At 38.7% G+C, this 26,636-nt stretch overlaps 1 protein-coding gene across 12 annotated transcripts in view; it reads right to left on the bottom strand.

Moving 5' to 3' along the window:
- The window catches only part of TRIP12 (thyroid hormone receptor interactor 12), a 77,962-nt gene that overhangs the window by 22,530 nt on the left and 28,796 nt on the right, over nucleotides 1-26,636 (bottom strand). For 7 of the 12 annotated variants that reach the window (XM_083868306.1, XM_083868315.1, XM_083868311.1 and 4 more), the window contains exons 3-18: nucleotides 20,861-20,986; nucleotides 19,102-19,901; nucleotides 10,206-10,311; nucleotides 8,814-8,950; nucleotides 7,794-7,877; nucleotides 6,329-6,424; nucleotides 5,224-5,372; nucleotides 4,871-4,906; nucleotides 4,694-4,789; nucleotides 4,180-4,272; nucleotides 3,882-4,043; nucleotides 2,211-2,279; nucleotides 1,933-2,098; nucleotides 1,122-1,239; nucleotides 819-975; nucleotides 354-507 (exon numbers count right to left, since the gene is read on the bottom strand). In XM_083868306.1, coding sequence (XP_083724432.1) covers nucleotides 354-507; nucleotides 819-975; nucleotides 1,122-1,239; nucleotides 1,933-2,098; nucleotides 2,211-2,279; nucleotides 3,882-4,043; nucleotides 4,180-4,272; nucleotides 4,694-4,789; nucleotides 4,871-4,906; nucleotides 5,224-5,372; nucleotides 6,329-6,424; nucleotides 7,794-7,877; nucleotides 8,814-8,950; nucleotides 10,206-10,311; nucleotides 19,102-19,901; nucleotides 20,861-20,986 — 2,549 coding nt within the window. The remainder of the gene's footprint in view (nucleotides 1-353; nucleotides 508-818; nucleotides 976-1,121; nucleotides 1,240-1,932; nucleotides 2,099-2,210; nucleotides 2,280-3,881; nucleotides 4,044-4,179; nucleotides 4,273-4,693; nucleotides 4,790-4,870; nucleotides 4,907-5,223; nucleotides 5,373-6,328; nucleotides 6,425-7,793; nucleotides 7,878-8,813; nucleotides 8,951-10,205; nucleotides 10,312-19,101; nucleotides 19,902-20,860; nucleotides 20,987-26,636) is intronic. The other 5 variants (XM_083868307.1, XM_083868308.1, XM_083868309.1 and 2 more) reach the window with 3 other exon arrangements.

Below are 26,636 nucleotides of genomic sequence, written 5' to 3'. Positions count from 1 at the left end.
TTTTTCTTCAGTTTTCTTATGAATTTCTGTATAATAGTAAGAAGCCCTCAGATTCTTCATCAAATAAAAGAGCTTTAGGAATAAGAACCGTTTCAGAAATCCTAAGCCAGGAACACCCCCAGCTCCCTCCCATTTCAATACATTTTCAGGTCCCAGGAGGAGTTTACATGTTAAAAAGCACATGCCAACAGTACGAGTTTTGTTATGAAGCTTTCTTCATTCATGTAAATCAGAATAGTTTGATATTCCATAGAGGCCATAAGAAATTTGTAAGTTAAGCAGTAAACTACTGCTCAACCCGGCATAAATTAGCCACAGCTAGAGAGCCCAGGTGTTTCCTGAGCTGTACTTACTAGTGTTTGTATTGGCTAAAGGGTTTGGTTTTCGCTGAATGGCACGAGCTGTTCCAGTATCCTCATTTATTTGCTGCATAGAATTAAAATCAATCGTATAGACACGCCCAAGCGTAGACAGGCTTATCTCATCCTCACCAACCTGATGAGCTGCCTAAAAATCAACGAAGAGTTTAAAGTTAAGAAATCCCTAACAAACAGAAAACTGTATGAAAGGTGAGGAGAGGGATAATAACACAGTAGGAGAAACAATGACAGAAATATAGTAAGAATAGTGATTAAGTGATTTGGTATGGCTGAACACCAAAATACTGCAGGATTATAGCAGGATGTTTGAGGAAATTTGTGTTTCTTACTCAGAAAGATCAAGAGTGATATTTTTAAAGACAGAGAACGCACTTAATTCCCTACACAACTGCATGCAGATTTGAAAAACAGCAACACACAAATGTGTGGAATTACTACCTCTATTATTCGACTATCAATCCTGTTATAGGGATGCCAGAGACCCCTGTCATCTCGCCATTGCCATATTGCACCATCCGTATTTTGTGCATTTCCTTTCTTTAGCATAGTATCAACAGCAAAGATCCCCTCTTTTGGCAGGCAAGGCATCAGTTCACTGTAAAGAATATTAAAACAGTATTTTACTAGAAGTATACAAACTTATATAACCCATCTAAACTGAAAACTGTTTGCCTTATTTTAGTTAAATTAAAGATTTTAACATACCAACCACACCCAAAAACCTAAGACTGCAAGACTTACCAGATAAGAGAAGTAAGCTCATAAAGTTCTTGAGGACTTCGTGGAACAAGGTCAATTTGTTCTTGACAACTCCCATTTGAGGCTCCACAAAGGAGGAAGTGAAGTGTTTCTGCAATATCTATAAAAATTATTATTCATGAGACTGCCTGCATCAGATATGGATTCCATTTTCTGTTTGACACTACACAGAAGAGATAGTTACTGCCCAAAGCAAATGGAGTGGACTAGAGGACAAAAGCGTTTCTTTGAACACTAAGAAATGTGTTTTTTCTCAGGTCTGGGGTTTGTGTTCTCTTCCTTTAAGGGACAACTAGAGGACAAATACTAAATATATCCAAGACATGAAGAAAACAGAGAAAGATAAAGGGCAGTTGAAGTGGTCAGTCAAAATTTGTGAGATGGAACAAAGAAAGCAAGCAACAAATAAGACAGCTGTACAGCAGTTACTTTTGTTAATGGTTTCCCCTAGAAGAAGCACTTAAAAGCACATGGTTCCCCCACGTGGTAAAAACAAAGAAAATAATTATTCAGCTTGTGTTGAAATGAAAATAGTTTGTGTAACCAATATGGACTCAAAATTAAGTGAGCACTGCAGTGACAATAGCTAGAACTAGAAAAAAGGATAAAAACCCCTCTGGATAAAAAGCTTTCAACAAGTTTAACTAAATCTTTTACCCCAGGAGAAACATAGTAAGAGAGAAAAATTAAAAGAACAGAACATTCATATAATCAAGTGCACAGAGGCCCACACTAATTGTAGGCATTATTAACATGAACAGGCCCCCTAGAACATGGAAGAGTAAGAACTCACTTTGCTTCATCAGCTGGACTGCAAGTGTTGGGCAGTTGGAGCACATCAGGGAGAACATGCGCACAACCATGATGAACATTCCTGAGCTCAGGATAGGAGGTGTCACAACCAAGAGCTGCTGGATATTTGTTAACAAGTCCTTGGAAGCAACCTGCTGCAGCAAGTTCTTCAGGAGGGAACAACAAAACGGGAAACGTTAGTCCTTGAAAGATGAAACCTCAAGAGCAGCAAGGTGGGTGGAGAAGAAAGCAGAAATGCAACCCCATTCACACTCTTACCTCTTCATGCTGGAAGTTGTCCACCAGCCGTGCAAAACACAGACAAGTGCTTTCAACAGACTTTTTGTCCTGTTATAAAAAAGTTTTGTTTAAATTGAAATATTTTAACTTGCATTAAAACATCCTGTCATTTTGAGGCATTAATAAAGTTTCTCCAAAAGGGCCAGTCTAATCATATTTTACAGAATATTACAGCTCTGACTTTTAAATTCACTGAGAGTCTAAACTGACCTCTTGATACAGCTTCCTACATATTCCCTGGGAAACACCCCCCTTGCAGCACAGATACTTTTAGGGACCTTTAAAGACTAATAATTTGATCTCTAATATTTTTTTTTGATTCAGCAAGGAAGAAACAATTGGGAAAAGAGCTACAAAGCCAAAGTAACATGAGTTATAGATAATAAGCAGGAGTGAAGGCTACTGTTCTACAGACTACATGAAGCCAGATTTCGATATTATGCAGCACAGACAACACAGCAAATCTAAAGACGCAAGTAAAGACTGCCCTGAAAATAGCTCTAGTTAAAAGTTGAACGAAATGCTCAAAAAAGTTCACCTGAACATCATAAAACAGTAACTGTAAGGGTGGCTGAGCTAACTGTAAGAGGTTAGCCTGAGAGATTAAGTCTCCATTCTTGGAGATTGTTAAAAACAGAAAAAAAATCATCTGGACATGCTCCTGAGCAATCTGCCCTAGCTCACCTTGCAGGGGAGCTAGGACTGGGTAACAGAGCTCTCTTCCAGCGTCAACTATTCTGTCAAGAGGTAACTCAAGATTCTTTTTCAGAAAATTTCCACTTCAAAATTTCTTGAAATCTTACTTTGGTGGGTTGTAGCTTCTCTTCAGAGATCAGGATCAGTACTTGTCCCTACTACTGGTGAGAATGGTGCTTCCTGTTTCTAGAGTACAATCTAAAGCTGGCTTCTTAGAAGCTGCCTCAAAGATTCAAGTAGTCTTTCAGCAAGATGATGTAGGCAAAATTAAGAATAGCACAAGAATACACAAAACCATTACCTGGAAGCTTCCAATTAGTTGCATTTGTTAACAAACAAAATATTTCTCCTTTTTCATCTTTTTAACAGGGATGTGCCAACCAAGCAGCTCACCAAAAATATCTTTTGGTGCACCAATCATTGTAAGTGCTCATTTATGAACACAGCAGCACTGCAGGATATGTATAGCCCTTAAGAGCCCCTTGATTTTAGATTCATCACTTCAAACTACTGTACAAAAGCAGGAACTTTTTAAAATGCCATAAACCCTCCCCCCAAAAAAGATAAAGCACAAAAACCCCACAAAAATTGAAACAGAGTGCTCTGAATTTAAAGTGAGAGAGAACCTTGCAACCCATCTGTTAGGAAAAAATAAAACCAGTAATGCTACTGGACTTACTCTTACCGATGTCCTTGTTCTTACAAGGACTACAAAACCATCACTCATGCTTTGAGAGTTGAAGTACCTTATTTGTCTTCTTTTATAAAACATCACATTTACAGAACCACAAGAGGTCCATATGTACATTGGCATATCACTACTTGACAGTAGAGAAGCTTAAAGTCAATTATCACCTTGCAAAGGCAAATAATACACAGCAAAGAACCAGGTATCTGGAGACATCTTTAAACTGCTTTCAGATCAAAATGTTCCATTTTTTAATAACTCCTTACCTGATGGGTTAACCTTTGTGTTAGCAGTGGCAAAGAGTCTGCCACAAAGTGAAACTCATCAGGTGTTATACTCTGGCAGCAGTTGGCAGCGATAGCTAGTGCATTCCTTTGTGCATTTATACTGAAGAATTCCAGATACAGCAAACAGTCTGCCAACCCACCCTACAACAAAACAAACATTTTCACTCTCAGTACTGTTGAAATCACAGAAAGCTGTTTTCTTATTCCATCTTCAGAGAACATCACCAAGATGCAGAGCTGGCAGAGGCAAAACTGCCATTTTTTTGGTTTTACTTACTGCCTGCAGAATGGCTTTACTGTGCCTGCGTGACAACATCTCCAGGGCTGTGAGTGCCTGCTCTGCCACATCAATGCACTGGATAACTTGCAGCTACAAGAAAATAAAAAATCTTGTACATCAATTTCTAAACCAATTTGCAAAAATAATCATCTTGATTAACAATCAGCCATCCAGCCCCTACTAAGACATATATGCTAATGCCAGCTCTGACCAAGCCTGTCAGTTCAAGGCTACCTCAGCCATGGAGCTACTCCAAGAGGCAACAGCTTATATAATTACACTTTTTGTATGTTTGCAACACCAATCCAACAAAAAGTTCTCAGTGAAGGAGAGAGCACTTTTCAGTAAGGGTGTGAGCAAAGATCAAGCCTGGCTTTAGAAGCTTCTCACACATTTTATATTAACTTGTAAGCTATGAAAAGAAGCCACCATTTTGATGGCATTTCCTGAAGTTAAAACAAAAGGTAAAACCCCCTCATGCTGTTTTATCACTGTGTTGATTTCATTTTACCTTTTCCAAGAAGACAGGAATGGCATCTACCACTACAGCAGATGATCTGGGAAGTGCTTCCATCATGTATGTTAAGGCCCGACATGCATGATTCATCTATTAAATATACAGATATTTGATTTTAAGTTCAGTTAACATTTTTATATTTCAAAAGCTTAAATATTACAAACTACTTACAATGTCAAAGTTGTGCTCCATCTGCAGCAGTGTTATCTGTTTTAAAAAAAAGTATTGATTATTTAGAAAAATGTATCTAGATATCATCATAAAAAGGGTAAAATCACTACTGTAGCTTTTGACTCAGGATTTTGAATGTTACCAAGAATTCCAAAAGAACCACTGCCTATTCTGAGCTATTAAAAATTAACAGGACTATACAGATTTAGCAAAACATCCTCTCAAATCAAATAAGATAGATACACATACACACACTTAGAAGTAAGACAATATAACTAGTGATGACTTAATTTAAGCATGACATTGAGTGAAATATTATATCCTCCAATACAAATCTGAGATTAAATCTTTACCAAAGCTGGTACAACACTCTTGACTGGAAATCCTCCTAATGTTTCTTCATTTCCCATAACCAACAGCTGGCACATCTCAATCACTGCCTGTAGTTGCTGACTTTCATCAGTGGCTTGGAGACCTTGTAAAAGCTGTTGAGCTTTAGAACCTAGATATTCAGAAAAAAATTAGGAAAAAAGGTATTAGAAAGTGTTCAAGAGAACTGTTATGCTATACTTCTGCCAGAGTGGAAGACCAGAGATAGTTTGTTTTCCTCTGTATTTGCAGTTTCATTTCCTTTCCCTGTCATAAAAAGGGGGAATAGGGAAGGGAGACAAAATCTCACTCTTGGCTGCCTTTCCATTGCAGACTGGTCAGCACAGGGAGTCCGCCACACTGCTCAGCACAGCCATCTTGCCAACCTACAGCAGGTGCCAGAACCCAAACCATCCCACTTCTGTGCAGCAAAGGACTTTGCAATACCCCCCAGAGAATACAGCACATGGAGCACCCACGAGACCCCATCCTCTTCTTGGCATGCAGCATAACAGGCTGCCTCTGGACTGGAAGGTGCACATCTCATCCAGCTGCGTAGCGCAGACCTGGTGCAACAAGTCTAAGGACCCACATTCTCACTGACACAACGTCTGAAGGAAATTCATTCTGTCTGAAACCTGTGACACTTTTGAAACTAAAACCAACATAATTTAGAACTGACATCTACTAATTGTTTTAAAGCTAGCTTAAGCATTTGTTTAAAGCTAGCAAAAAACCCAAGGGGGTTGGAGAGGTCTTTTGTTAAGCAGCCCATCATGCAAAAGAAAAAGATAAGGAAGGGGTGAAAAGGCAAGAACCCTCCCTTCCCACCTAGAAAGGAACATTAAGATGCCCCAAAAAATAAAAGCAAAGAAATACAGCTAATGCAAATTTTTCTTCCTTAAAGGAAGACAAGCAAATTAAAATTGTTGACAAGTGGTCTAACACTATCATGACATACAAGTCTCCAACACGTAAAATACTAAATTAAACTAATGAAGCTAATACAAATATTAGATTTACTATTGGCTGAATTCTACTAGTCTGGAAGTGGAAAGAATTAAGTCAAATTAGACAAACTTTGCTTACTAGCTCCACTTCCAATTGTCCTGTGGAAGAGCTGCGACATCCGAGGACCAAGAGGGCCAAACAGGTGAGGAGGAAGACCCCTAGCCTCTAATAGAGCTAAAAGCAAACAGAGGATAACAGCCATTGTCAAAGCTTCTAAGTATATTTTAAAAAGCTTAAATTCCGTGATGTTATCATTTAAGACTACTAGAATTTTGATACTTTAATAAGAGTTAGGATTAGATGACTGAAGCTATCTCGACTTTGAAAAAACACCAAAAAGATGACCTTAAAGGAACACACAACTAATTTTTGTTTGTATCAGAGCATTAAGGTCCTTTACTAAGTCACCCGCTGAGTTTCCACAGCTGTGTATTTCACAAAAGTCATCTCATCTATTAAACTGTTATAAGCCTAGAGCCAGAACAGCAGATACATCAGGCTGTAATTTCAAATCTGAACTCAAACTACACAGAATAGGTTAAGCTTATCTTCATGTTTTCAGGACCTGCAGGCACTACTACTCTGAAAAAAATTACACTGAAAAACAGGTTCAACAGCTTTATTTGCTGATGAGCAGGAGATGGCAGAACTCTGTTAAGTATTAGCGGGTTTCTTTTTTGATTGATTTGCAACACTTTACAGTACCTATTACTTAAGCTAAACTAAGTGGGTGATTCTGACTTTTACTGTAGCAACCATGACTACTGCTGATCAATAAAATAATAATCAATAGTGAAAACCAATTTAGCCCAATATTCCTAATGCATATCTATACTTACTGAGAACTATAAGCAAGTGAACTGATACTGACAGCACTCACTTCCACATTAAATATCCAGATTAACAAAAACCTGTCATTTGCAAGGGAGATCATGATCTCAGGACTCCCTGCAATGTAGTAGTAAAATCATTAGACCAGTTGCAGAACATGCAAACTGAGTTTATACCTGTCATACACTCTGATTTTAAGAGACCAGACTCCTTTAGCCCAAGCACAAAAGCAAGCATTTTAAGAACATTCAGACTTTCTTGGTAAAAGCTTACAGCAACATGGGTATCAATGACAAGCACAAAAAAAAAAAAAAATGTTATCCAGAAGCAGGCAGAGTACAGTAGGCCTAACCTGGCCTCTAAACTTAAAACATGCTTGCAAAAAGTTATTTTCATATTTGAGCTTTCTTAATAGGACTGTGTTCTCAGTTCTCTCCCCCCCACCTCCTACTAGAAAATAATCAGTAGTAGGGTCTTACACACCATTTAAATGAATAAAGACACTATCCCACCTTCCTCCAGATATCTTTGCATCTTTTGTGAATTAAGGCTTGTAAATCCCTGCTTCAGAACTACTGTAAGCAAAAACACATTCACAGACAGTGAAACAAAATACAGCCTTCCCACTTGAATGTGCTACAGAATTTGTGTACATATGGTTATTTATAGGCTGCTAACAACCAAAAAGGTAAATGAGTAACAACTTTTGTACCTTGTAGTCTTCCCATCTCAGAATCATCTGACTCACTTTCTCCAGAAGTTGTCATACCTACAGCTCCAGCAACAGAACTAGAAGCTAAAGAAACAAAGAGATCAATTCAACTTAAAGTGTCTTTAAAAGCCACAAAACTCACATCAAAGAAAGCCTCTGCCATCAAAAGCATACTCCACATTTAACACTGCCACCAGCAAACTCCTGTAAAACTTCCATTTTAAAACAGACCAGTCTAGAGGACTAATACTTTCCAAAAGCTGAAGAGAATGGCTTTATCAACACAAAAAAATGAAGAAAAAAATACAGCTAAGTCCATAAAATTAAGTTTCAGACAGATTTACCTGTATCCTTAATAAAGGTATATTTCTCTTAATTGAGTATTATGCTGTACTTAGTTTCCATTACTTCTTTTTGTACTGATGCAGCCAACTCTAAGCATAGAATGCTTACTAATTTCTGCCATTCAGCATAATTACTGCAAAGCTACTTTGAACTCACTAATTAGGACCAGATGATAAAATTATCTAATAGAACTGTGCAAGTAACAGTATTCAACTTGGTCACAAGTTTCTCCAGTACAGACATGCTTGCAATTTCAATAAAAAAAAACTGTAGAATATTTACAAGTAGTTTCAACAGAGCTTTTACAGGTAATGCATGCCTTCTGTATTCTGAACAGCTTTATGTCTTTTCAGCTGGTGGCATTTATGTAGCATCAGCTGAAGTTACTTTTTTTAAAGTAGCAGAAGCTTAAAAACTGACATCTAGATTACTGGATATAGTTTGGATACTACAAAAATATATATATATATATATAATTGAAACACATAGTAAATAGCCAAAAAAAATCATAATTAAATACAAGGGTCCCTCTCACTCAACACAACAACCTTCCAGCATTATTTACCAGCTTAAATAATTTCTCTTCAGAACTTAATACACTTAACTATTTTTAAATGCAAGAATTTTGTATCAGCAAACTATGATAAAGATTTTTCAGTTGGAATTCGTTCTTACCTGCAGCTCCCTGGGGAGGCTCATCTGTCCGTGCAGCTGAAGAGTTAACTCCATCCTGGTTGTTGTCAGGATCAGCCATCTTCTCCTGTCGGCGAGCTTCAGCTGCTCCTCTTTTGCCCAGGCCAGAGCCTCGCCGACTAAAGGTTCAAAAAACAAAGTTTCAGACTTTATCAACTAAGATAGGAGATTTATTAATCTAAGCCTACTAAAGACTACATAATGTTTATGTACATCACTGCCACAACATCGCACAAACAAGCAATTAGTGGAAGAATCCATCTTCACAAAGTTATCCGACCCTTCTGTACACTCCCTGCCCTGCACCATGGCAGTGATTTGTTTACACTAAGGCATTACAGACAGGTCCTTACGTTATACATTTTACGACCAGGAAGTCTACTAAAATGTAACAGCAAAAATGAGCAAGCTTAAATTGACTGTTAGTCATAAATCATATACACATTTGAGAAGGCTGATGATAGTCACCTTTATAGGAAGTTCTGAACTACTGAAAGCAAGAAGAGGACTCTGACATTCAACTTGGTTTTCAGTGTCAGAACGAGTTGGAGAGCATGAGCCTATTTAGATTTAGATTTGCAGTTTTAAACATTACAACTTTCATAACTGCAAATACATATGCCTTCAAAGTAAACAGTCAAACTTAAACACACACTTGGCAACAAAATCAAGACTTCAGAACTAGTTTTTTAATGGTGTGGAAGAGGGAAAAGAAGGTGTGCTGGAAGTACTAAACAGTCTAGGCCTAAGAACAAAAATACAGTTTGTTAAGGCTTCCTATGTCTAGTCCCATAATATATGCAATTACAGAAGTTTATTGCATCACAAGATACATTAACTCTCCCCTCCCATTTAATCTACCAGTTGCTTAAAATTACTAATCCAGGACTACTTCTCCTCTGTACCAGGAAGTACATTAAGTACTTAGACGCAGTTCAGATGAGACTGCTAACAAGCTGAGTCAGCTGAACAGTGCACCCTATTAAAACTGACTCCTGTGTGGTACCACAGACTTGTTTTTCAAAACAATTATCTATTTCACTGCTCATGACAGACAGTAGTTCAGCACTTACTGCCTGTGTTAAGTAAGTAGTTCAGCACTACTGTCTGTCTTCTTAAACACCTTTTTAAGGACAGGATTATTTGTTTCTCTTCCTCCACCTCCACAGCTGAGGGACTTACTGCAAGTCTGATGGTGACAAATTCTATGTGCTATCCATGACACTGGTGTACAGAGTAATCCAGCAGGCATGAAAAGCTACAGCTATTTTTACAACAGACAAACCAGAGACAGACAAGGCCAGTTTTCATGCATGAAAATGACATGAATACCAAGTCACTGTAGTAATCAAGTTTCATTTCCCTAAGTTTTACCTGGTGCTAGCACAGGAGCCCGTGGTCTTTTGCCGTGTGCTCCGCCGCAAACTGGGGAGCTCAGCAGGTGGTGATTCACTGCGCTTCTTTGTAGATTTTCTTAGACCTATGCAATATGTAAAGAATTGAGAGTAAATCAGTCTTTAAATATACAGCAGTTCTACAAAGAAACTAAACTTTTGTGTAGAGGAAACCTCCACGAAGAAGAATAGCTTCTACATAAGAACCAAAATAAGCCCACATCAATTTTAGTCAGCTTACACTGAATTGCTACACCAGTAAAAGAAAGGTTCAGACATTTACTTTTACTCATTAAGTAATAATAAACTGCAAGGTTTTATGTAGGCACCTTTTATTAAACTATTTACTACAGCTATAGATCATCTTTCTCATGCTGAACAGGTATCACGTTATGGGATACAAGTATATTATTTCCACATTCAAATAATTAAAATAAGATACCTTAGCCTTAAACAGAAAAAAGGAAACTACATTTTGAGAGGGAAGGAAGTGGTGGTTGCCATCTCAAATTTTACTCAGTTTTATTCATACTAATGTGGCTTAAAAAATAACTGTCTTCAATCAGAACCATGCTCTCCTCCAAGAGCCAAGCATTATCAGTGCTGAGATCTATCCCATGGATTATTTGTATTCCTATTTCAACTACAGCCCTTCAGCCCTTCTTACTATCATAAGGCCATCCTTGATGTAAATAAGCAAGCACATTCTCACAGCTTTGGAAAAGGAATTTCAATGTTTAATTTACAAGTATTTGCATTGTTGAAAACTGACCCCATTGATAACAATTCGGTCTAGGTGACAAAGCCATTGTTCTGATAACATCCCACCACAGAACCAGGTTAAACACACAAAAACCCCATGCAATACAACATTCTCAGATGATCCTCAGCAAGCTTACTCTCAGGTTGAAATATCCAATGGCAGCTTCCAAAACACAAAAAATGATAATTTAGGGTAAAAATCAAAAATTTTTATTCGGCCCAGTTTGACATTGCAGTGACCCCATCCACACATCTCCACAATAAACAAATATAATAGAAGAGAACATCATAACACTGAATTCAGACATGTTATTACTAGAACAGATATAAACATTTTTGAAAAGTAAGTTAGATCACTGCTCCCTCTTCTGGCAACAAAGCAGAAATAGAACATACTTAAAACATGCAATGCATTTGAGTTCAGAAGTTATCAAACTAGCTCCTATTTCCTTAATTCTAAAACATTCCAGGAATGCAGAGTTGTGGTACTGAGGGATGAAATGATAACTACACGGCCTCTGACTGGATATTTAACAGAAAAGAAAAAGTGATCTATAAAACTACTACCAATCCAGCCAATAGCACGTCCTTTCAAACACCTATTTGACCCAGAAACACAACGCTGGGTGCAGTTAAGGTCTATGCAGATGAATGTTAACCTGATACTCATGTATTTACCATACACTTGGCTTAGCAACTCAAGAAATTTGACAATCTTAAGAAAACAATGTTCTCTATTTAAAAGCCACCGAGCACTGAACTGAAGCAGGCCAGTGACTTGAATTTTCACATGATCTGTACATACAGAACATATGTAACTTTTCTGAATATTCAGTAAAGTAGTGGCATTTTTACTACATATGCTTTGAAACCAAAACTGTAAGCTGAAGTAACCACAACACAATGACTCAAACCTTACTTACATATAGTATATGTAATACTTGGGGGAAGAGGGGACAGGTGTGACAGGAGAAAACATGTTATAAGGTAGAGATAAAGACAAAACTCATTTGAAATGATGAATTTCAGCAGCAGGATCTCATGCCATAGCTACCCTTCTCAAGTACCCAGAAGTACAATGATACATCAAAATTTCCCTCAGAGCTGGTTGTATTTTACATTAGAAAATGTATTCTTCAAGTGGCACTAGGTATAGCACTGTACTACTCCACAGGTAAAATGTGTCTGCCCCACTGAGTTCAGAGATACGCTTTCTCAAATATAACACATATGGAAAACTAGGTTACTCAGTACCTGTAACACTATGATGAAATTCTAAGTGAAATGCATTTTTGCTTTACATTAGAAGAATAAATTAATTATCTTCATACAGTAGACTTCACTGGGGAAAAAAAAAAGGTACATTCTCATCCTTTATGTCAGCATACCATTTACTACTTCAAATCTGTGGGCAGTCATTTTCAAGTAGTCAAACCTAAAATAGGTAACTTCATATTAGCTTAGTAACAGGCTATTGATGAGACACCACACATTCACTGTAAGTGAAGACTGACTTAGCTTGTATCAAAACAGGATTTCTGCTAAGGGCAAGAGTCTCACAAAGCAACAGAGCCAGCCTAACAACTTACTGTTGTTTAGAAGTATGGCCCATCAATCTCTTATATTCCCCAAATTAACCCCAAGATGTACAAAGCACACGTATGACACACACTTTCTTGTTCTAGTATTCTGCCAGTTTGGTGAGCTGAGCTTGCTTAAGGGTCAGATGAGCACAGACACCAAGCAGCAGGGCAAAGGTGCAATAAAATGGTTGTCCTTTTCCATGAGTGGCATTTAATTAGCTGAGCCATCTCTTTAAACTGAATTATCTCAGAGGGTTGTAGAGAACGTACAGTTACCCAGTTTCTCCTTGGTGGGTCAGCAGCAGAATGCATCACATCCTGAGCATCCAGAAGAACTGAGGACATTTTCTCCTGCTGCTCAAGAATGTTGTACTGATCAGATGTTTCTACGTGTTTCTTTTCCCAAGTCTTTACTTTTCTGTCTCTGAGCATCTACCAGGGTAGAACTGAGCTTCCACCTCCCTCTATTAATTTTAAAGGCTAAAAGAGAAAGCAAAGAAAGTCTTCTCACAGCATGTTCCCTTCCTGCTTTCAATGCCACTCTGCCTTTAAGAAGCTTTCTTAATCAACTTTAAGTCAATCTCACCACCTGCATCTTTTGCAAATCCTTTGAGTCTTCACAATATCCTAAGTTCAGAACTGCTGATTTCTTCAGACTGAGCCTTCTTCCTTTCACTCACATTGTCATTAAAATTTGGGATGGCCAGCACAGTCTCCAAATTGAAGGTTAGTCCTGTGTCTTTAGGAGTTGCAGGAGGCTTAAAGTGGCAAGCATTCACCAGTAAATAGAGCACAGCCAGTGTTCAGGAAAATGAGATTAAAGATGCCCTGTCTGTGCCTGATGGAGGAAAACACCAGTCACACTGTCACAAAGCAAGGGCTCTCAGAGGAATTGGTTTGATGTTCATCTCCAGAAGATGCTTATTCAGCACTACTTCTGTAATACATAGAGCAATGGTCACAGACTCACAGAAAGGCTGGGGCTGAAGTGATCTTCAGAGATCATCCCACCTCATTCTGACAGCAGGTTCACTGCTCATGTTCAAGCCATTTTGAGTATCTCCAGAAAAGCAGACTCCACTGTCTCTCTGGGCAGCCTGTTCTACTGCTCTGTCACCCTAAAAGAAGTTTTTCCTCTTATTCAGTGGAACTTCCTGTATTCAGTTTGTGTCCTCTGCTGCTTGTCCTGGTGCTGGGCAGCACAAGAGTCTGGCCCCAATCTCTTGACCATCACCCCTGAAGTATTTGTATGCATTGGTAAATCATCTTTTCTCCAGGCTAAACAGGCACAGATGTCTCAGCCTTTCCTCACGAGAGATGCTGCAGTCCCCTCATTACCTTCATAGCCCTCCACTGGACCTTTTCAGTAGTTCTTTGTCTTCCTTGAACTGAGGTGACCAGAATTGGACACAGCACTCCAGGTGAGGCCTCACCAAGGCAGAGCAGAGGAGCAGGATCAACTCCATAGATCTGTTAGCAGTGCTCTTCTTAACACACCCCAGGATGTGTTCTTCTTAGTCACAGGATGGCCTTCTTAGCCACAAGGGCTCACTGCTGGCTGATGCACTGCCTGTGCCCTACCAGGGCCCGCAGGTCCTCCACCACAGAGCTGCTTTCCAGCAGGTAAGCTCCTAACCTGCACTGGGGTGTGAAGTTATTCCTCTGCAGGTGCAGGACCCTGCACTTGCTTGTGAACTTCATTAGGTTCCTCTTCACCAAACTCTGCAGCTTCTCCAGGTTTAGCTGAATGGCAGCATAGCCTCCAGTGTATCAGCCACGCCTCTCACTTGTGTATCATCAGACTTGCTGAGGGTGCTCTCTGCCCCCCTAACCCAGGTCACTGATGAACCAGAACAGGACTGAACTGCTGGGGAGCACTGCCAGCTACAGGCCTCCAACTGGACACTGCACTGCTGAGCACAACCTCTGAACTCTGCCATTCAGGCAGTTCTCAACCCAGTCCACTGTCATTCACCTCACCCACACTTCCTGAGCTATGAGGATGCTACAGGAGACAGAGTCAAAAGCCTTGCTGAAGTCAAGGCAGACATCCACTGCTCTCCCCTCATCTACTCAGCCAGCCATTCTATCACAACAAACTATTCCAGACTGGTCAAGCATTACTTCCCTTCCGTGAATCCACATTGACTACTACTGATAACCTTTTACTTCATATGCTTAGAAATGACAATGCAGGATGAGCTCCTCCATCATCTTTCAAGAGATGGAGGTGAGTCTGATGAGCCTATAGTTCTCTGGGTCCTCTTCCTTGCCTTTTCTGAAGTGACACCGGCTTTCCTCAGGCATCTCTGCTGTTCTCCATGACCTTTCAAAGATTATGGAGAGTGGCTTAGCAGTAACATCTGCCAGCTCCCTCTACACTTGTAGGTGCATCCCTTTAGGGCCCACAGATTTGTGGGTGTCAAGTTTACCTAAATGATCTCTAATCCAAACCCCTCCAAGAAAATCAGGTTTAAGCATCTTATATTCAGCACCTGCAAAAACTTCAAAAGTAAGCTTCAGAAATAAAGCAGAAGCACAGGCTTTTATGGCAGATATATATTGCTTATGCCCTGACATCATCCTATTTTGCATGCCAAGCACTCATGTTTATGAGTCAGAAGGAAAATACATTCAAACAGGCTAAACCTGAAATAGCGCAGCCTAACAAATCAAACTAAAAATCTTAACTTCACATTAAGCATGTTTACTTGTCAGCATTTTTTAAGGAAGATTTTGTTGTGCAAAAGAAAGTTCTGAATGCAGCTGTAACTGCAATCACGTATTAAGTCTGAATGTATTACCCAAGTCAAAACAAAGTTAGACAAACTTTCACAGTTCATAACCTAGAAAGCCCTTCATCTGCAGTTCAGAAAGGCAATCAGGAGTGATTTACTTCTCAGGACTGGAATTCTAGACTTCAGATTGGCTCCTGTGCAAGGCTGCTCTTCTTACTAATTGAGATAGGGTAAAAAGAGCTGTAGCAGGGGAAGGCAAGACAGGCTCCTATCATTCTAATATTCCACTATTACCCTTCCTCTGTACCAACCCAGACATCCCCGGCACTTATTAAAGCCCCACACAGCCTGTGACCACAATTAAACCAAGTATCTCCAAGCTAACCATCTTACTGCCTCAATCCCAAGTCCACAATTCTGAGGCTCTAACTACCATCACCCAAGCCAGTACTGTACCCATAATCCCAAATAAACTACTTCAGAGCTATTTTCAGACACTTTTCTTCCTCACCTCTGCCAAATCCCTCAAAGCCAGGAATTCTATACCATTCACACTTCATCGGCACATTCACGTGGCTTCTCAGTGCTTACACCAACAACCTCTCTAACTCCCCAAACCTCCGAGTACTAGGCAGAGACCTTCCAGGTAGGGACAGCTATCCTAAGTCACCTCACTTTTAGCACTGTTCCAGGCACTGCCACCAGCTTCTTCCTACTTAAGGGCCACAAGACAACACACAAAGGACAGCAAAGATTTCCCCAATAATGGAAACATAATTAAGCTTGATTTATATTGTTGCATAATCAGTAACATGACCTGATTTGCAACGTTTAAAAAGTCCCCACAACAGATACAGCCTGAAAGGGATGTGAAAATAGTCAAGTCAAGAGAGCAAAATGAGAAACTTGCTTTCTTCCTCTCTTCTCCCACAAAGAAATATTCAACTACTCAAACAGATGCAAAGAACTTTAGTCTAACCTGTTTTTATTATTCCAACATATTCTTTACCTGTTATTCAGTGATGTCACTACTGTGTAGAGCTAAACACTCTGAAAGTCATCTGGGCTGCAGGATTGGACAAGAAACCTCAAGGTATTCTCCTCATTCTCCTCCAGCATGTGAAAAGCTTCTGCAAAGAAGTGGGCAGCCACATTTCCCCTCATTCTTCTCTTCAGTAGAGTAGGTCAGGCCAGCTGCTCTTATTTTTCATTCATGATCACAGCCCCTAACAATGATTCTTGTACTCCTTGAACTGCATCAACTCCAGAAGGGAACAGCATTGCATTTTTATAGCCATGAACTGACCAGATGGGGTTTTGAGAACCTGGTGCAGTGGAAGGTGGCCCTGCCTGTGGCAAGGAGTTTGGAATTAAATGATCTTTAAGATCCCTTTCAACGAAACTATGCTATGATTTTATGTTAGCCTGAATAATCCCCTTTCTCCTCCCACTTTTTTTTCCTAGAACTACTTCCACCAATCATTTTCCTGAAGTTTTTGCAGTTACGTTTGCTTTTTTGTTTCTCTCCCATTTATTCTGTAAGCCCTATTTCAGACTTTTCCAAATGTGTTTCATAATACATACATCTATAAAAGTCTACCAAGTTTAAGCTTTTAGTTTCTACACAGAGTTACTATAACTTTTAAGGGCTTGTTTCCAGGTAGAAGGGTGTACACCTCAATTTCACCTAGATCACTCTTTCCCCTCCTGCTTTAGAAAGGCCCAGAGAGTTAATACTTGTGTGAAATATCACTTTCTTCTGCTCCCTTATCCTCTAAGGCTACTGGTCTTCTACAGAAAACCAATTTGAACTTACCCATTCTTTCTCAAAAACTTGCCCTGGTGGTTTATTTTCTTCCTATTTATGTGACACACAAGCTTCCTCTTTTTTAGAAGACTAAGCTAACAGTAGTTTTTATTGATTCCAAGATCACTTCAACCTGTTGTGAGAAAGCACTATTTGAAAGGCTGAAACTGTTTGAAAACATAATAGTTCAAGACTTTTGTTCTATGTTGGGCTCTTATAGTGATATTTGGTGATCAATGATATTCATTGGAATAAGTTTTGCTGTAATCTATGGTAAAATAAAGAGCCATTAGACATTTTAGCCTTCCTAATATCACCTGTTAGTACTTTCCCCCTCCCTCAATTGAAATGTAAACTATAGAAAACAACTTAATTCTCTATCACATGTAGAGAAATGTGAGAAACAGATGTTTTTCATAAACATCTCTCACCATACTTTGTGCCCCTCAGCAGTGACATTTTATACACAGACCTGCATTTCCTACTAACTCGGTTTTGTGACATATATCTGAGCATCTTATCTTCTAGCAAAAGACCTTTAGCTCTTCTATGACCTGAAAGTTAGGCCAAAGTATCTTTCTCAGTTCAGTCTCTGCAGTAGCAGTTTAGGCTCACATTCTCCATGCTGTTTTTCAAGGTACACAAAACATACACACACAGCCCTTTACACTGTGCTATTCCACCCTTCCCCTTCTCACTCCTTCAGGAAGTTTTGCAACTTATCACATGAATTACTCTGTCTTCATCTTCTTGTTCACTTGTTGGAGGTAAATTATTTCTCCTTTTTTTTGCCTTTCTTTGTTGCCTGTAGCCAGACTTATCTCAGAACTTATCGGTCATTCCCACTGTTCCCTGACTTCTATTCATTTCCCTCTTTTTGATTCTGGAATTCATCACCTGGTAGCCTTGAATCACAGAGCAGATAGAAAAAAAAACCTTTGCTGTAAAGCAAATAACTCCTCTCTCTTTCCCAAATGCCATTTTTCATCTGTTACGTCATTCCAGAATCAATACTCCAGTCATGCACGTTAGCCAAAACACACCTGTTAAATTTAATCGACCTGTGTTGATTATACAGGAAGACACCCAGTTGCTTTTGATTATTTCACCTATTTCCAGCATTAGTATTTTAACTATGGATGTGTCCCAGTTGGGACAAACTATTGTAATCATGACTAAGTAAAGCAGTAACAGTGAGCAAGCTTAGGAATCCAAACTCTTACATCAAGTTTTAGAGAATACATGCAGTAAATAAATCATTCAGTACACAAAGGAAGCAAAACACGTTTAAAAAAAAAATGTTCAAGACAACAGAGCTACAAGCATATCTGCATCCTAGCAAGCAGGTGCTCTGCTTGGAAATGGCCTACATTTCTCAGTGATCATGTTCAGGAACAGTAGCTGCTATTCAAACTCAGCACCAGAAAGAAAGAACTTACAAAGTTCTTACTTGATAAGAACAACTTGGAGATAAAGTGACTAATATCCCCAGCACTATGTGCATCAGGTTTACAAGACTGAAGTTTTTAAACATCAGATTCTCACAACAAGGAAGAAACAGGAAAGTAAGTTGAAAGAAGAAACGACATATGGTCTATTTGTTTTCCAGCATCTATCATTCCCACTTTGGAACAGAAGACTTAAGAAAATGAGGGGGAATAAAAATCTGACAAAAGGAATATAATCAAGGGTGCTTTATAATATACATGCCCCCATCACAACATTCAGATATTTTGCATGTATTTTATTTTTTAAATTGGTTTGTTAGACACAGAAGCAACTTGAATTCACAAAACACTGACTGAACTTAGATCATCTGCTTTAGCTGTAAATAGTTTCAGTCACAGCTTTACTTAACTCAGCAGAACATACCGAAAGTCAATTTTTCTAGGAAGATCACAAGCAGCTTGAAATAACAGAAGTATTTGTTTAGAAGACTCAATTTTAAAACATATGTGTTTATTCTTCCAGAAAAGAATGACTTACTTGCTAGCTTAGCCTGTAGTCCTGAAGGTCCAGGTTTTGATGTCTCCGACTTGGAAGAGCCTGGTAGAGACAGTTTTGTTTTAGGGAGACTGACTTTAGGGCTGAATCGAGCAGCCCAGTCAAACTTTGAAGAGCCACCTGTTTTACTCGGTTCTTTGTCCCTGCTACTCCTTCTTGGACTGGGGCTGGATGCAGAACGGGAACGTCTAGCCTTACTCTGGTCCTTTCCCTGTTTCACTCTGGCACCCTGAGGAACAGTAGAAGAAGCAGAGGCAACAGCAGAAGAGGAGGAGGAGGTGGAAGCTGAAGAAGAAGAATCGGTGATGGTGCTACACCCAGCTTTGGCTGAGGTCACCGATTTTGAAGCCAGCTTGGAGACTTTTGCTGACTTTTCTTCAGTGCCAGTTGATTCAACTGATGACCCACTCTTTATACAAGACAGATTCTCTGTCCTTTTCCTTTTCTGACTTCGGGAGCTACCAGCAGCTCCACCCTTTCTGGTGTGAGCCTTGCTTGTTGATGGCAATTGTGTAGACTTGGGCTGCTCTTGGTCTGAGTGTCTTCTCTTAGATTTAGTATGTGGCTTGTTAGTTTCTGAGGAAGTTTCAGTGTGTTGAAGTGCTTTGGGCTTTTTAGCAGAGCTAGGAGAATTGGTCCTCCTGTAATCCGGACTAGCACTGCGTTTAACTCCTCGAGAATTGTCTTTCTTAGGCACTTGCCCCGTTTTTTGCTTTTCTGAAGTACTGACTCTCTCTGGATCTTCTTGTTGTGGTATTAAAACAGCAGACGAACTACAGCCTCTGTAGAAGTAAGCAGGAACAGCATTAGAGTTGAACTCAAGAAGCCTCAGCATCGTAAGAATTTCGCATTATAAATGTCATCATTCTTTAATAATGAAGGATACTGCATGTAAGAAACACTGTTAAGTTTACATTGAAGCAAACAAAAACTCCCCATGCTTGTATGCGAACCATCATATCACACATATTTGTTAGCATAAACCCCAAGTAGATTGCAAAATAAAAGCACAATACATTGCTTTTTTAAAAAAGGAAGTTTAACTTGAATAGATTTTACTTTCAGATATATATATCAAACTGATTAAAAACAAACAAAAAAAAAATCAAGCCATGAAGCTATTAACTGAATGTTTGAGAATATAAGTTCCACAAGAGAGTAAGGAGTGTTCAGTAATGCATAACTAGTCATAACTGGATTCTAGTTCAAGAAAGGCTCTTAAAGAAAGGATAGTTTCTCATCAATCTTTAAATTGATGTAGTGAATCACATACAAAATTAGCAAAATTCTCTTCTATGTGATAGAAAACTGTTCCAATGTGTATATAGCAGAAGCATATGAAGAGCAGATAAAGAATACCAAGATGATTACCCTGAACACAGGCCTACTTTAGATTATTGCACATTTCAATTCATATTGGACACTGCTCTAAACTCCTTAGGCAATATTCCCCCAACATGAAGCAGAAGAAGGGGAGAAAGACCTTGCAAGTATTCCAGGACTAGTTATGCAGAAATCATTTCCTCCCCATCACTGATGGAATGCTCTTAGTTGGTGAATTAGAAAAGAAAAAAACAAACAGAAGTGGAAACACTAAAATATACCCAGTGAATGCAATACCTAGATTGGTTAAATATCCATTAGTCATACGTTTTATTAGAACTCTGTATAACTCAATAATTATAAAAATTTTTGAAGTGCAGATAACACTGGTTAACATATGAATATGAAGCACAATTACCTTTTAGAAAAGTGTCCCTTGGACTGCTCAGAAGTAGTATTAGACTGCACTTTGGGTGTCTTTGAAATAGATTTTCTACTCTCAGGAGGGCTATGTGCCTTATGTTTTGCCTGCCCTAAATGTGACCTGTCAGCAGAAAGTCAAAACAGAAAGCTATCAGGATTCCAAGATACAGATACAGACCTGTAGGTGGAATATTGTTTATTTTTGGAGCATTTACACATATAAATTTACAGCTACAACTTTTTCCATATCAGCTCCTAGTATTAAAGCAGCATTTCAAAAGAACCACCTGATGCAGTTACAAATCACTACCAGTGTAACTGTTTTGCAAAGCACACAATTAGTTAGTCATTTTAAATGAATAAAACATCATCTTACATCTGAGTTTTGCAGATAAGTTCAGATCTTTCTGGTGTGCAAGATTACTGAATTATTCACTTAAGCATTAAGCTAGCACAGTAAAGCACAAGACTAGAGCGTCTGTCAAAGATCTCTTCTCAAAAATAGATATATACTCATCTACCTCCGGATTCCAGGCACTAAGTCTTTATAAAGTTATGACTATTTACATCTTTGCTCTTCAGTTTAAAAAAAAAATTAAAAATCAAGTGCTCAGAATGGGAATGCAACCAGTTGCACTTGGTAGGAAAGCTCAACCATACCAGTTATTTTCTGGCTGCAAGATCTACCAGTTCAAAGGATTGAGAGTTGTTTGGTAACAGCTGAAGTAAGAGGAATGAAGAAATGCACACCACCAATGAAGGCAGTCAAATGAGACAGGAAACTTGTGATGTCAGAGACAGGAACAAGTTTCACACAGATAAGCTGTAAAAGGTCTTCTAAGCAGCTTTCAGCTCCATGAAAAAAATGGTTTATTGTATGAGCTCCGACTGAAGGACAAAGATAATAATATACACCACAGATAGAATTTAAGACTTAAGTTATATCTTCATATATTCCACATTCACTTTGAAACCCACTCAGAATTACCATCTGCAAGACTCAGAAGAGAGTGCTCATCAGCATTTAAAACAGGACAGTATAAATAATTGCTAAGGCAAGAGACATCTCACTTGCACTTCCCTGGATAAAATGCCCTTTTGACTCAGCTAGCACCAGGAAAACTACTGCACATATCCTACCTACACAGAAGCCCCAAGAACCACTAACCTTTGAAATACCTCAAGCTAGTCTAGTATTAATGCTGAAAGAAGCAACGTTTCAAAGTTAAAGAACTGCAGATCCCATGGTCATGCGCTATTATTAACCCAGGCCTAGACAGCTTTCGAGTTGAGCTCTGCAAACATCCAGGGAGGATGGGGAGGAATGTGGACTTCAATTTTAAGTGCCCTGCTCCAGCCCATGACCCCAAACATCATTAAGTTTTAGGCCAACAGACTAAGTGGAAGTGGTAAGAGTTCTACAAGCTTTAAAACAGCTTCTTCCAATGAAATGCCAGAAGTCTAGTAGTAAAGCCAGAGCTAAGTAGACCACTGAACAGAAATCTTCCCCATCCTCTTCAGGATTTCAACACAAACTTGAATCTCAGTAGAAAACAAGTACCAAGTTTAACCATCAAGAGGATAACCAAATCCTAATTCACTTAGAGTCTAAACAGTAAAACTTCAGTAATATGACTGTTTTTCTTGATAACTTTCATCCTTCTGCGTTCTTCTGAATTATTCTCATTTAGTCAGTTACTCAGATGAATGCACATAGACAGTACATATTCAACACTTTCTGTGCCTCATCTAAGAGCATGACAGTATGAAAACAGCATCTTCCCCATATTCCAGTAATTAATTTTTATTTATCATCCTGTAAGAAATATTGTTTCCTACCAAAATCAAGTGAAATAAAACAGTTAAATCTTAAGACCACAATAGCAAACTCCATCAAGGTAAACTTGGGAATGTTTCACCTAATCTTGAGTGTTTGGACTTTCCTTTTCCCAACAAAAGATTAAGGCGTGAAATTTAATTTTCCCCGTGAAATGTTTTTATTATGGGAGTAACAGACATTATTACATAATTTACACTTGGCAGGACTCTCAGGTTTTATGTAAGCTAAACTGATCAGGGTTCATTTATTCTGAAGTATATTTTAAAAGGTTACTTTCCTGTAAAGATTTTTGGTTTGCTTTAGATATTCGCAAGACACAATAATTGAAGAACTTTTCAACTAAAATACTGCTAAAACAATCAATGCAAAACATGCACTGAAGAGTTTCCACTTGCTTCCAGCTCCTCCCCTTTCACATTTAAACCCTTCTGATTCTTACAAGTTTCACAAATACACTTTCATAACAATGTCCAATTTGTGTGGACAGCCATATTCTAGGGGTGAAAAATACATGCAGAGTATTAACACTTGCTTTGCTTTCTTTATCCATCAAGATATTGGCCTTCTGAGTAGAAAGGTTACTCTAGAAATGTCACAAATGGGGAGCCCCAACTGAGGAGAAATTTTTTTTTATTACATTTTAAAACATGTACTGTGCTCTCACTTCTCACTCTGAGTTTAATCATTCACCTTGCATGTATTGCAAAGAGAAGGTCCACAATACAATAGCAACTGTGTATGCAGCAGCATGTCAAACAACAGGAATATGACATGAACTCTCCTCTAAGGTTTATACAAGAGCAACACTCAGAATTTGATTACAGGATTAAGGTAAAAACTTTAGCCACACACCAACAAGTATCACTGCCCCAATTTATATTTAAGTTGTGACAGTTTACTTAAGGTCTCCTTTAAAAAGTTAACTCACATACAAAGGTAGAATAGTCTGTAAAGCTCACAATGGGAAATACTTGCAGAGCAATCAAGTGCTGTAAAATATACATGCAAAGCTGGAAGGCTGATTTTTAGGTTGTAAGCTACATGTACTTTTTTCTGTAATCCAAGGCTTTTCACTTTTAACTTACCATCACAAGTTCCTCAGTCTTTTCCATTAATGTATCATGCCTTAAGAAGCAGCATTCCAACAAATGTTTTCAGAGACTAAGTTCCCCATTAATGACAAAAAATGATGAGCTAAATATTTATGAGCTTGCATTCATCCATTTCCACTCTCGACTGAGCTCCTGCTGCACCTTCAAGTTGTGTTTTGTAGGGGTTTTTAGTTTTCCTTCCCTCCCCAAACTTTAAGACAGTTTCATAAACAACTCCAAGGCTACATTCAACTGGGCAAAGCTGTCTGCTGATGCACATTTAATTCACAGGCAGACACTCAAGTTCAGAGTAACACACATACAGAAGTTGACAAGCTAACCACCATTTGGCTGGCTGTGTTATATAAACAATATGGTGGAAAATGCCAGCCCTGAGCAAAACCATAACAAAGAACCAACTAGAACCTGTTCTCAGAGTTACTCTGTGTGTATTGGAAAAAAAAAAAAAACAACCATACCTTTTGAAGTTAGTTAATAAACAAAGTGTTTCATCTAAGTCATGTTCCTCAGCAGCTGAGAGTGAACTATTAAATGTTTCCAAACAAAGTCTGCAAAAACTATCCTTTTACTTCTGTCAAAAATGCAATTAAGAAAAAAGCAATACCACAGATTAAAAAAACTGCAGAAAAACACCTACTTTCTCTCCTCAGAAATACTCCAACTGTCTTCCCCACCAACTCAAACACCATATTTAGTTTTTTACAGGTCTCATGTAAGTTCTTAACAGATCACCAGGACTGGTTCAAAAACAAATCCTGTTTAGAACAAAAGCAATATAACTGACAAAAGCACTCTTTCTGCTTATATCAAAGTCTTACATGCAGCCAACAAGGATCTCATTTATCATTTAGCCTTCAATTCCAAATACACAAGAATGTCTATATCTTTTATTCCAACACATTAAAATTTGCTCATAAAGTATCCTACTTTCATATAGAACAACAGCATAGCAGTCATTTTTGTAAAAGTGACATGCTATTTAAATGCTACTACTCCTAAAGATTCTTTAAGAGTAACAATATGCAAAAAGATAAGCACTGCTGTCATTTAATGCCACCAATAAAAAAGTAATTTTTGCAGCACTGGTAAAAAAAGTTCTAGTACATGGCACCACTTCCATTACTCTATACCAATACAATGAAACACTGCTCACAACTGAAAAGAACAATCAACTGCTCCATGTCCAGAAAAGATCTTATTGTGTGCCTCACAATACCACTTCCAAATTGCTCCCAAAGTAAATCCTATGGCACCACTGGGAACTAAGCCAGGAAGGCACAATTCAACACACATGGCAACAATGTCAATATACAGTTATGAAAATGACAATAAGTACCTTCCGACCCCTCCTCCTACCCCTATGAAAAGAAAGCTTTATTAACATATTTGCTTCAGTTTACTGCTGCAAAGGGAAACTTCAGCACCATTACTCCTTCCTTTAAAACCTGCAAAGTCACCCTTCAGTGGAGAGTGCTCAAACAGGCACTTCAGGGTTCATGCTGTACCATTATAAAGATGCCACTGAGACAGTAACCTAAACTCAGGGGTAAACACTAAATACTTTTCAAAATGGTAGTAAAGCCAGTAAGAACTATAATACCCACAACAGCTGAAATTCACCCAAATCACAGTTACTGCAACATCACTACTGACAACAAAGTGAAGAATCCCATTAGTCCAACTTCACCAAGGCCAATTTGCTTACAATGCATACATTGGGAGGGAATGCACAACACCAGTTCATATGGCCCTTTTCAAACACAGTCCCCTTTCTTCTTTTAGGGGAAAGCACACATCACTGTTAGAGCACAAACTGCAAAAAAACCAGCATCTGTCTTTCTACACTTCCTTGAGCCTAGTACCATTGTTTGTACCTTTGAACAATGCACCTCAAAATCAAACTCTCAAAGCTCCCATCAAGTTACTATGCTGAGTGTGAAATTGCTGGTAAAACTCCAGCAGAAAACCATTACAGGCGTCCCCTGCTCATTGTGACTCAAGTATTGACGTTATGGGGACATCAAACAAGCCCAGTCTAGAGGAAAATGGGTTTGCATTGTTGCTTCCAGGTTAAGTCAGTCTGTCAATACTCAGTGTAACAGGAGGGAGTTTCTGCATTTAGAACAGACCAAAGAAAAGTTTGGAATTTTCAAGGTGTTCATATGAGTGAACAGTAGCAGATCAGCAAGTTAAATTGGCAGGGTTTCAACAAAAGACCTTTAAGCTGTAGAAGTATCAAAGATTATAGAAAGACATATATTAGTACTTCAGCTTGGGAGCACTATCGTTCTCCTGACACTCTCCTTTTTAACATCTTTATCAACTAAAGTCTCTTGCATTCACTCCAGCCAGAGCATAAAAGAGATCAAGGCAACTCTAAGGCTATTACAAGGCCATCTGGCCATACCACACCTTCACCTTGGATTATTGGCCTTCACATCCAAGTCTGAAATCATGAGTGACAAACTGCATCAACTCTCCAACCCTTCGTCACTTAATTTGTATTTTGAAAATGCATGCACCTCAGCCACAAAAAAGCTTCAAGAAAAAAGCTGCCCCATTTCCAGCGCTGAGAAAGCTATTTATACAAAGCAGAAATGCAATCAAGTACACAAGTTCAGACAGTATCGAAACCTGTCCTTGCTCGAAGGGTTATGATTGCATATCTATGACCAAAGTGAAGTAACCTCCAACAGTTCAGAAGGTGTGGCCCTAAAGTCTGCTTACAAACTTTGTGGCTAATTTTAGGCATGAAGCAACAACCCTCTACAGAGTCACATTACTGTCCAATTCCCTCTTTATTGGGAAGGGGGGGAGTT

This window comes from Zosterops lateralis (assembly GCF_965231275.1).
Source record: "Zosterops lateralis genome assembly, chromosome: 10".
NCBI classification, from domain to species: domain Eukaryota; kingdom Metazoa; phylum Chordata; class Aves; order Passeriformes; family Zosteropidae; genus Zosterops; species Zosterops lateralis.
This window is presented reverse-complemented; position numbering and strand designations above follow the sequence as displayed.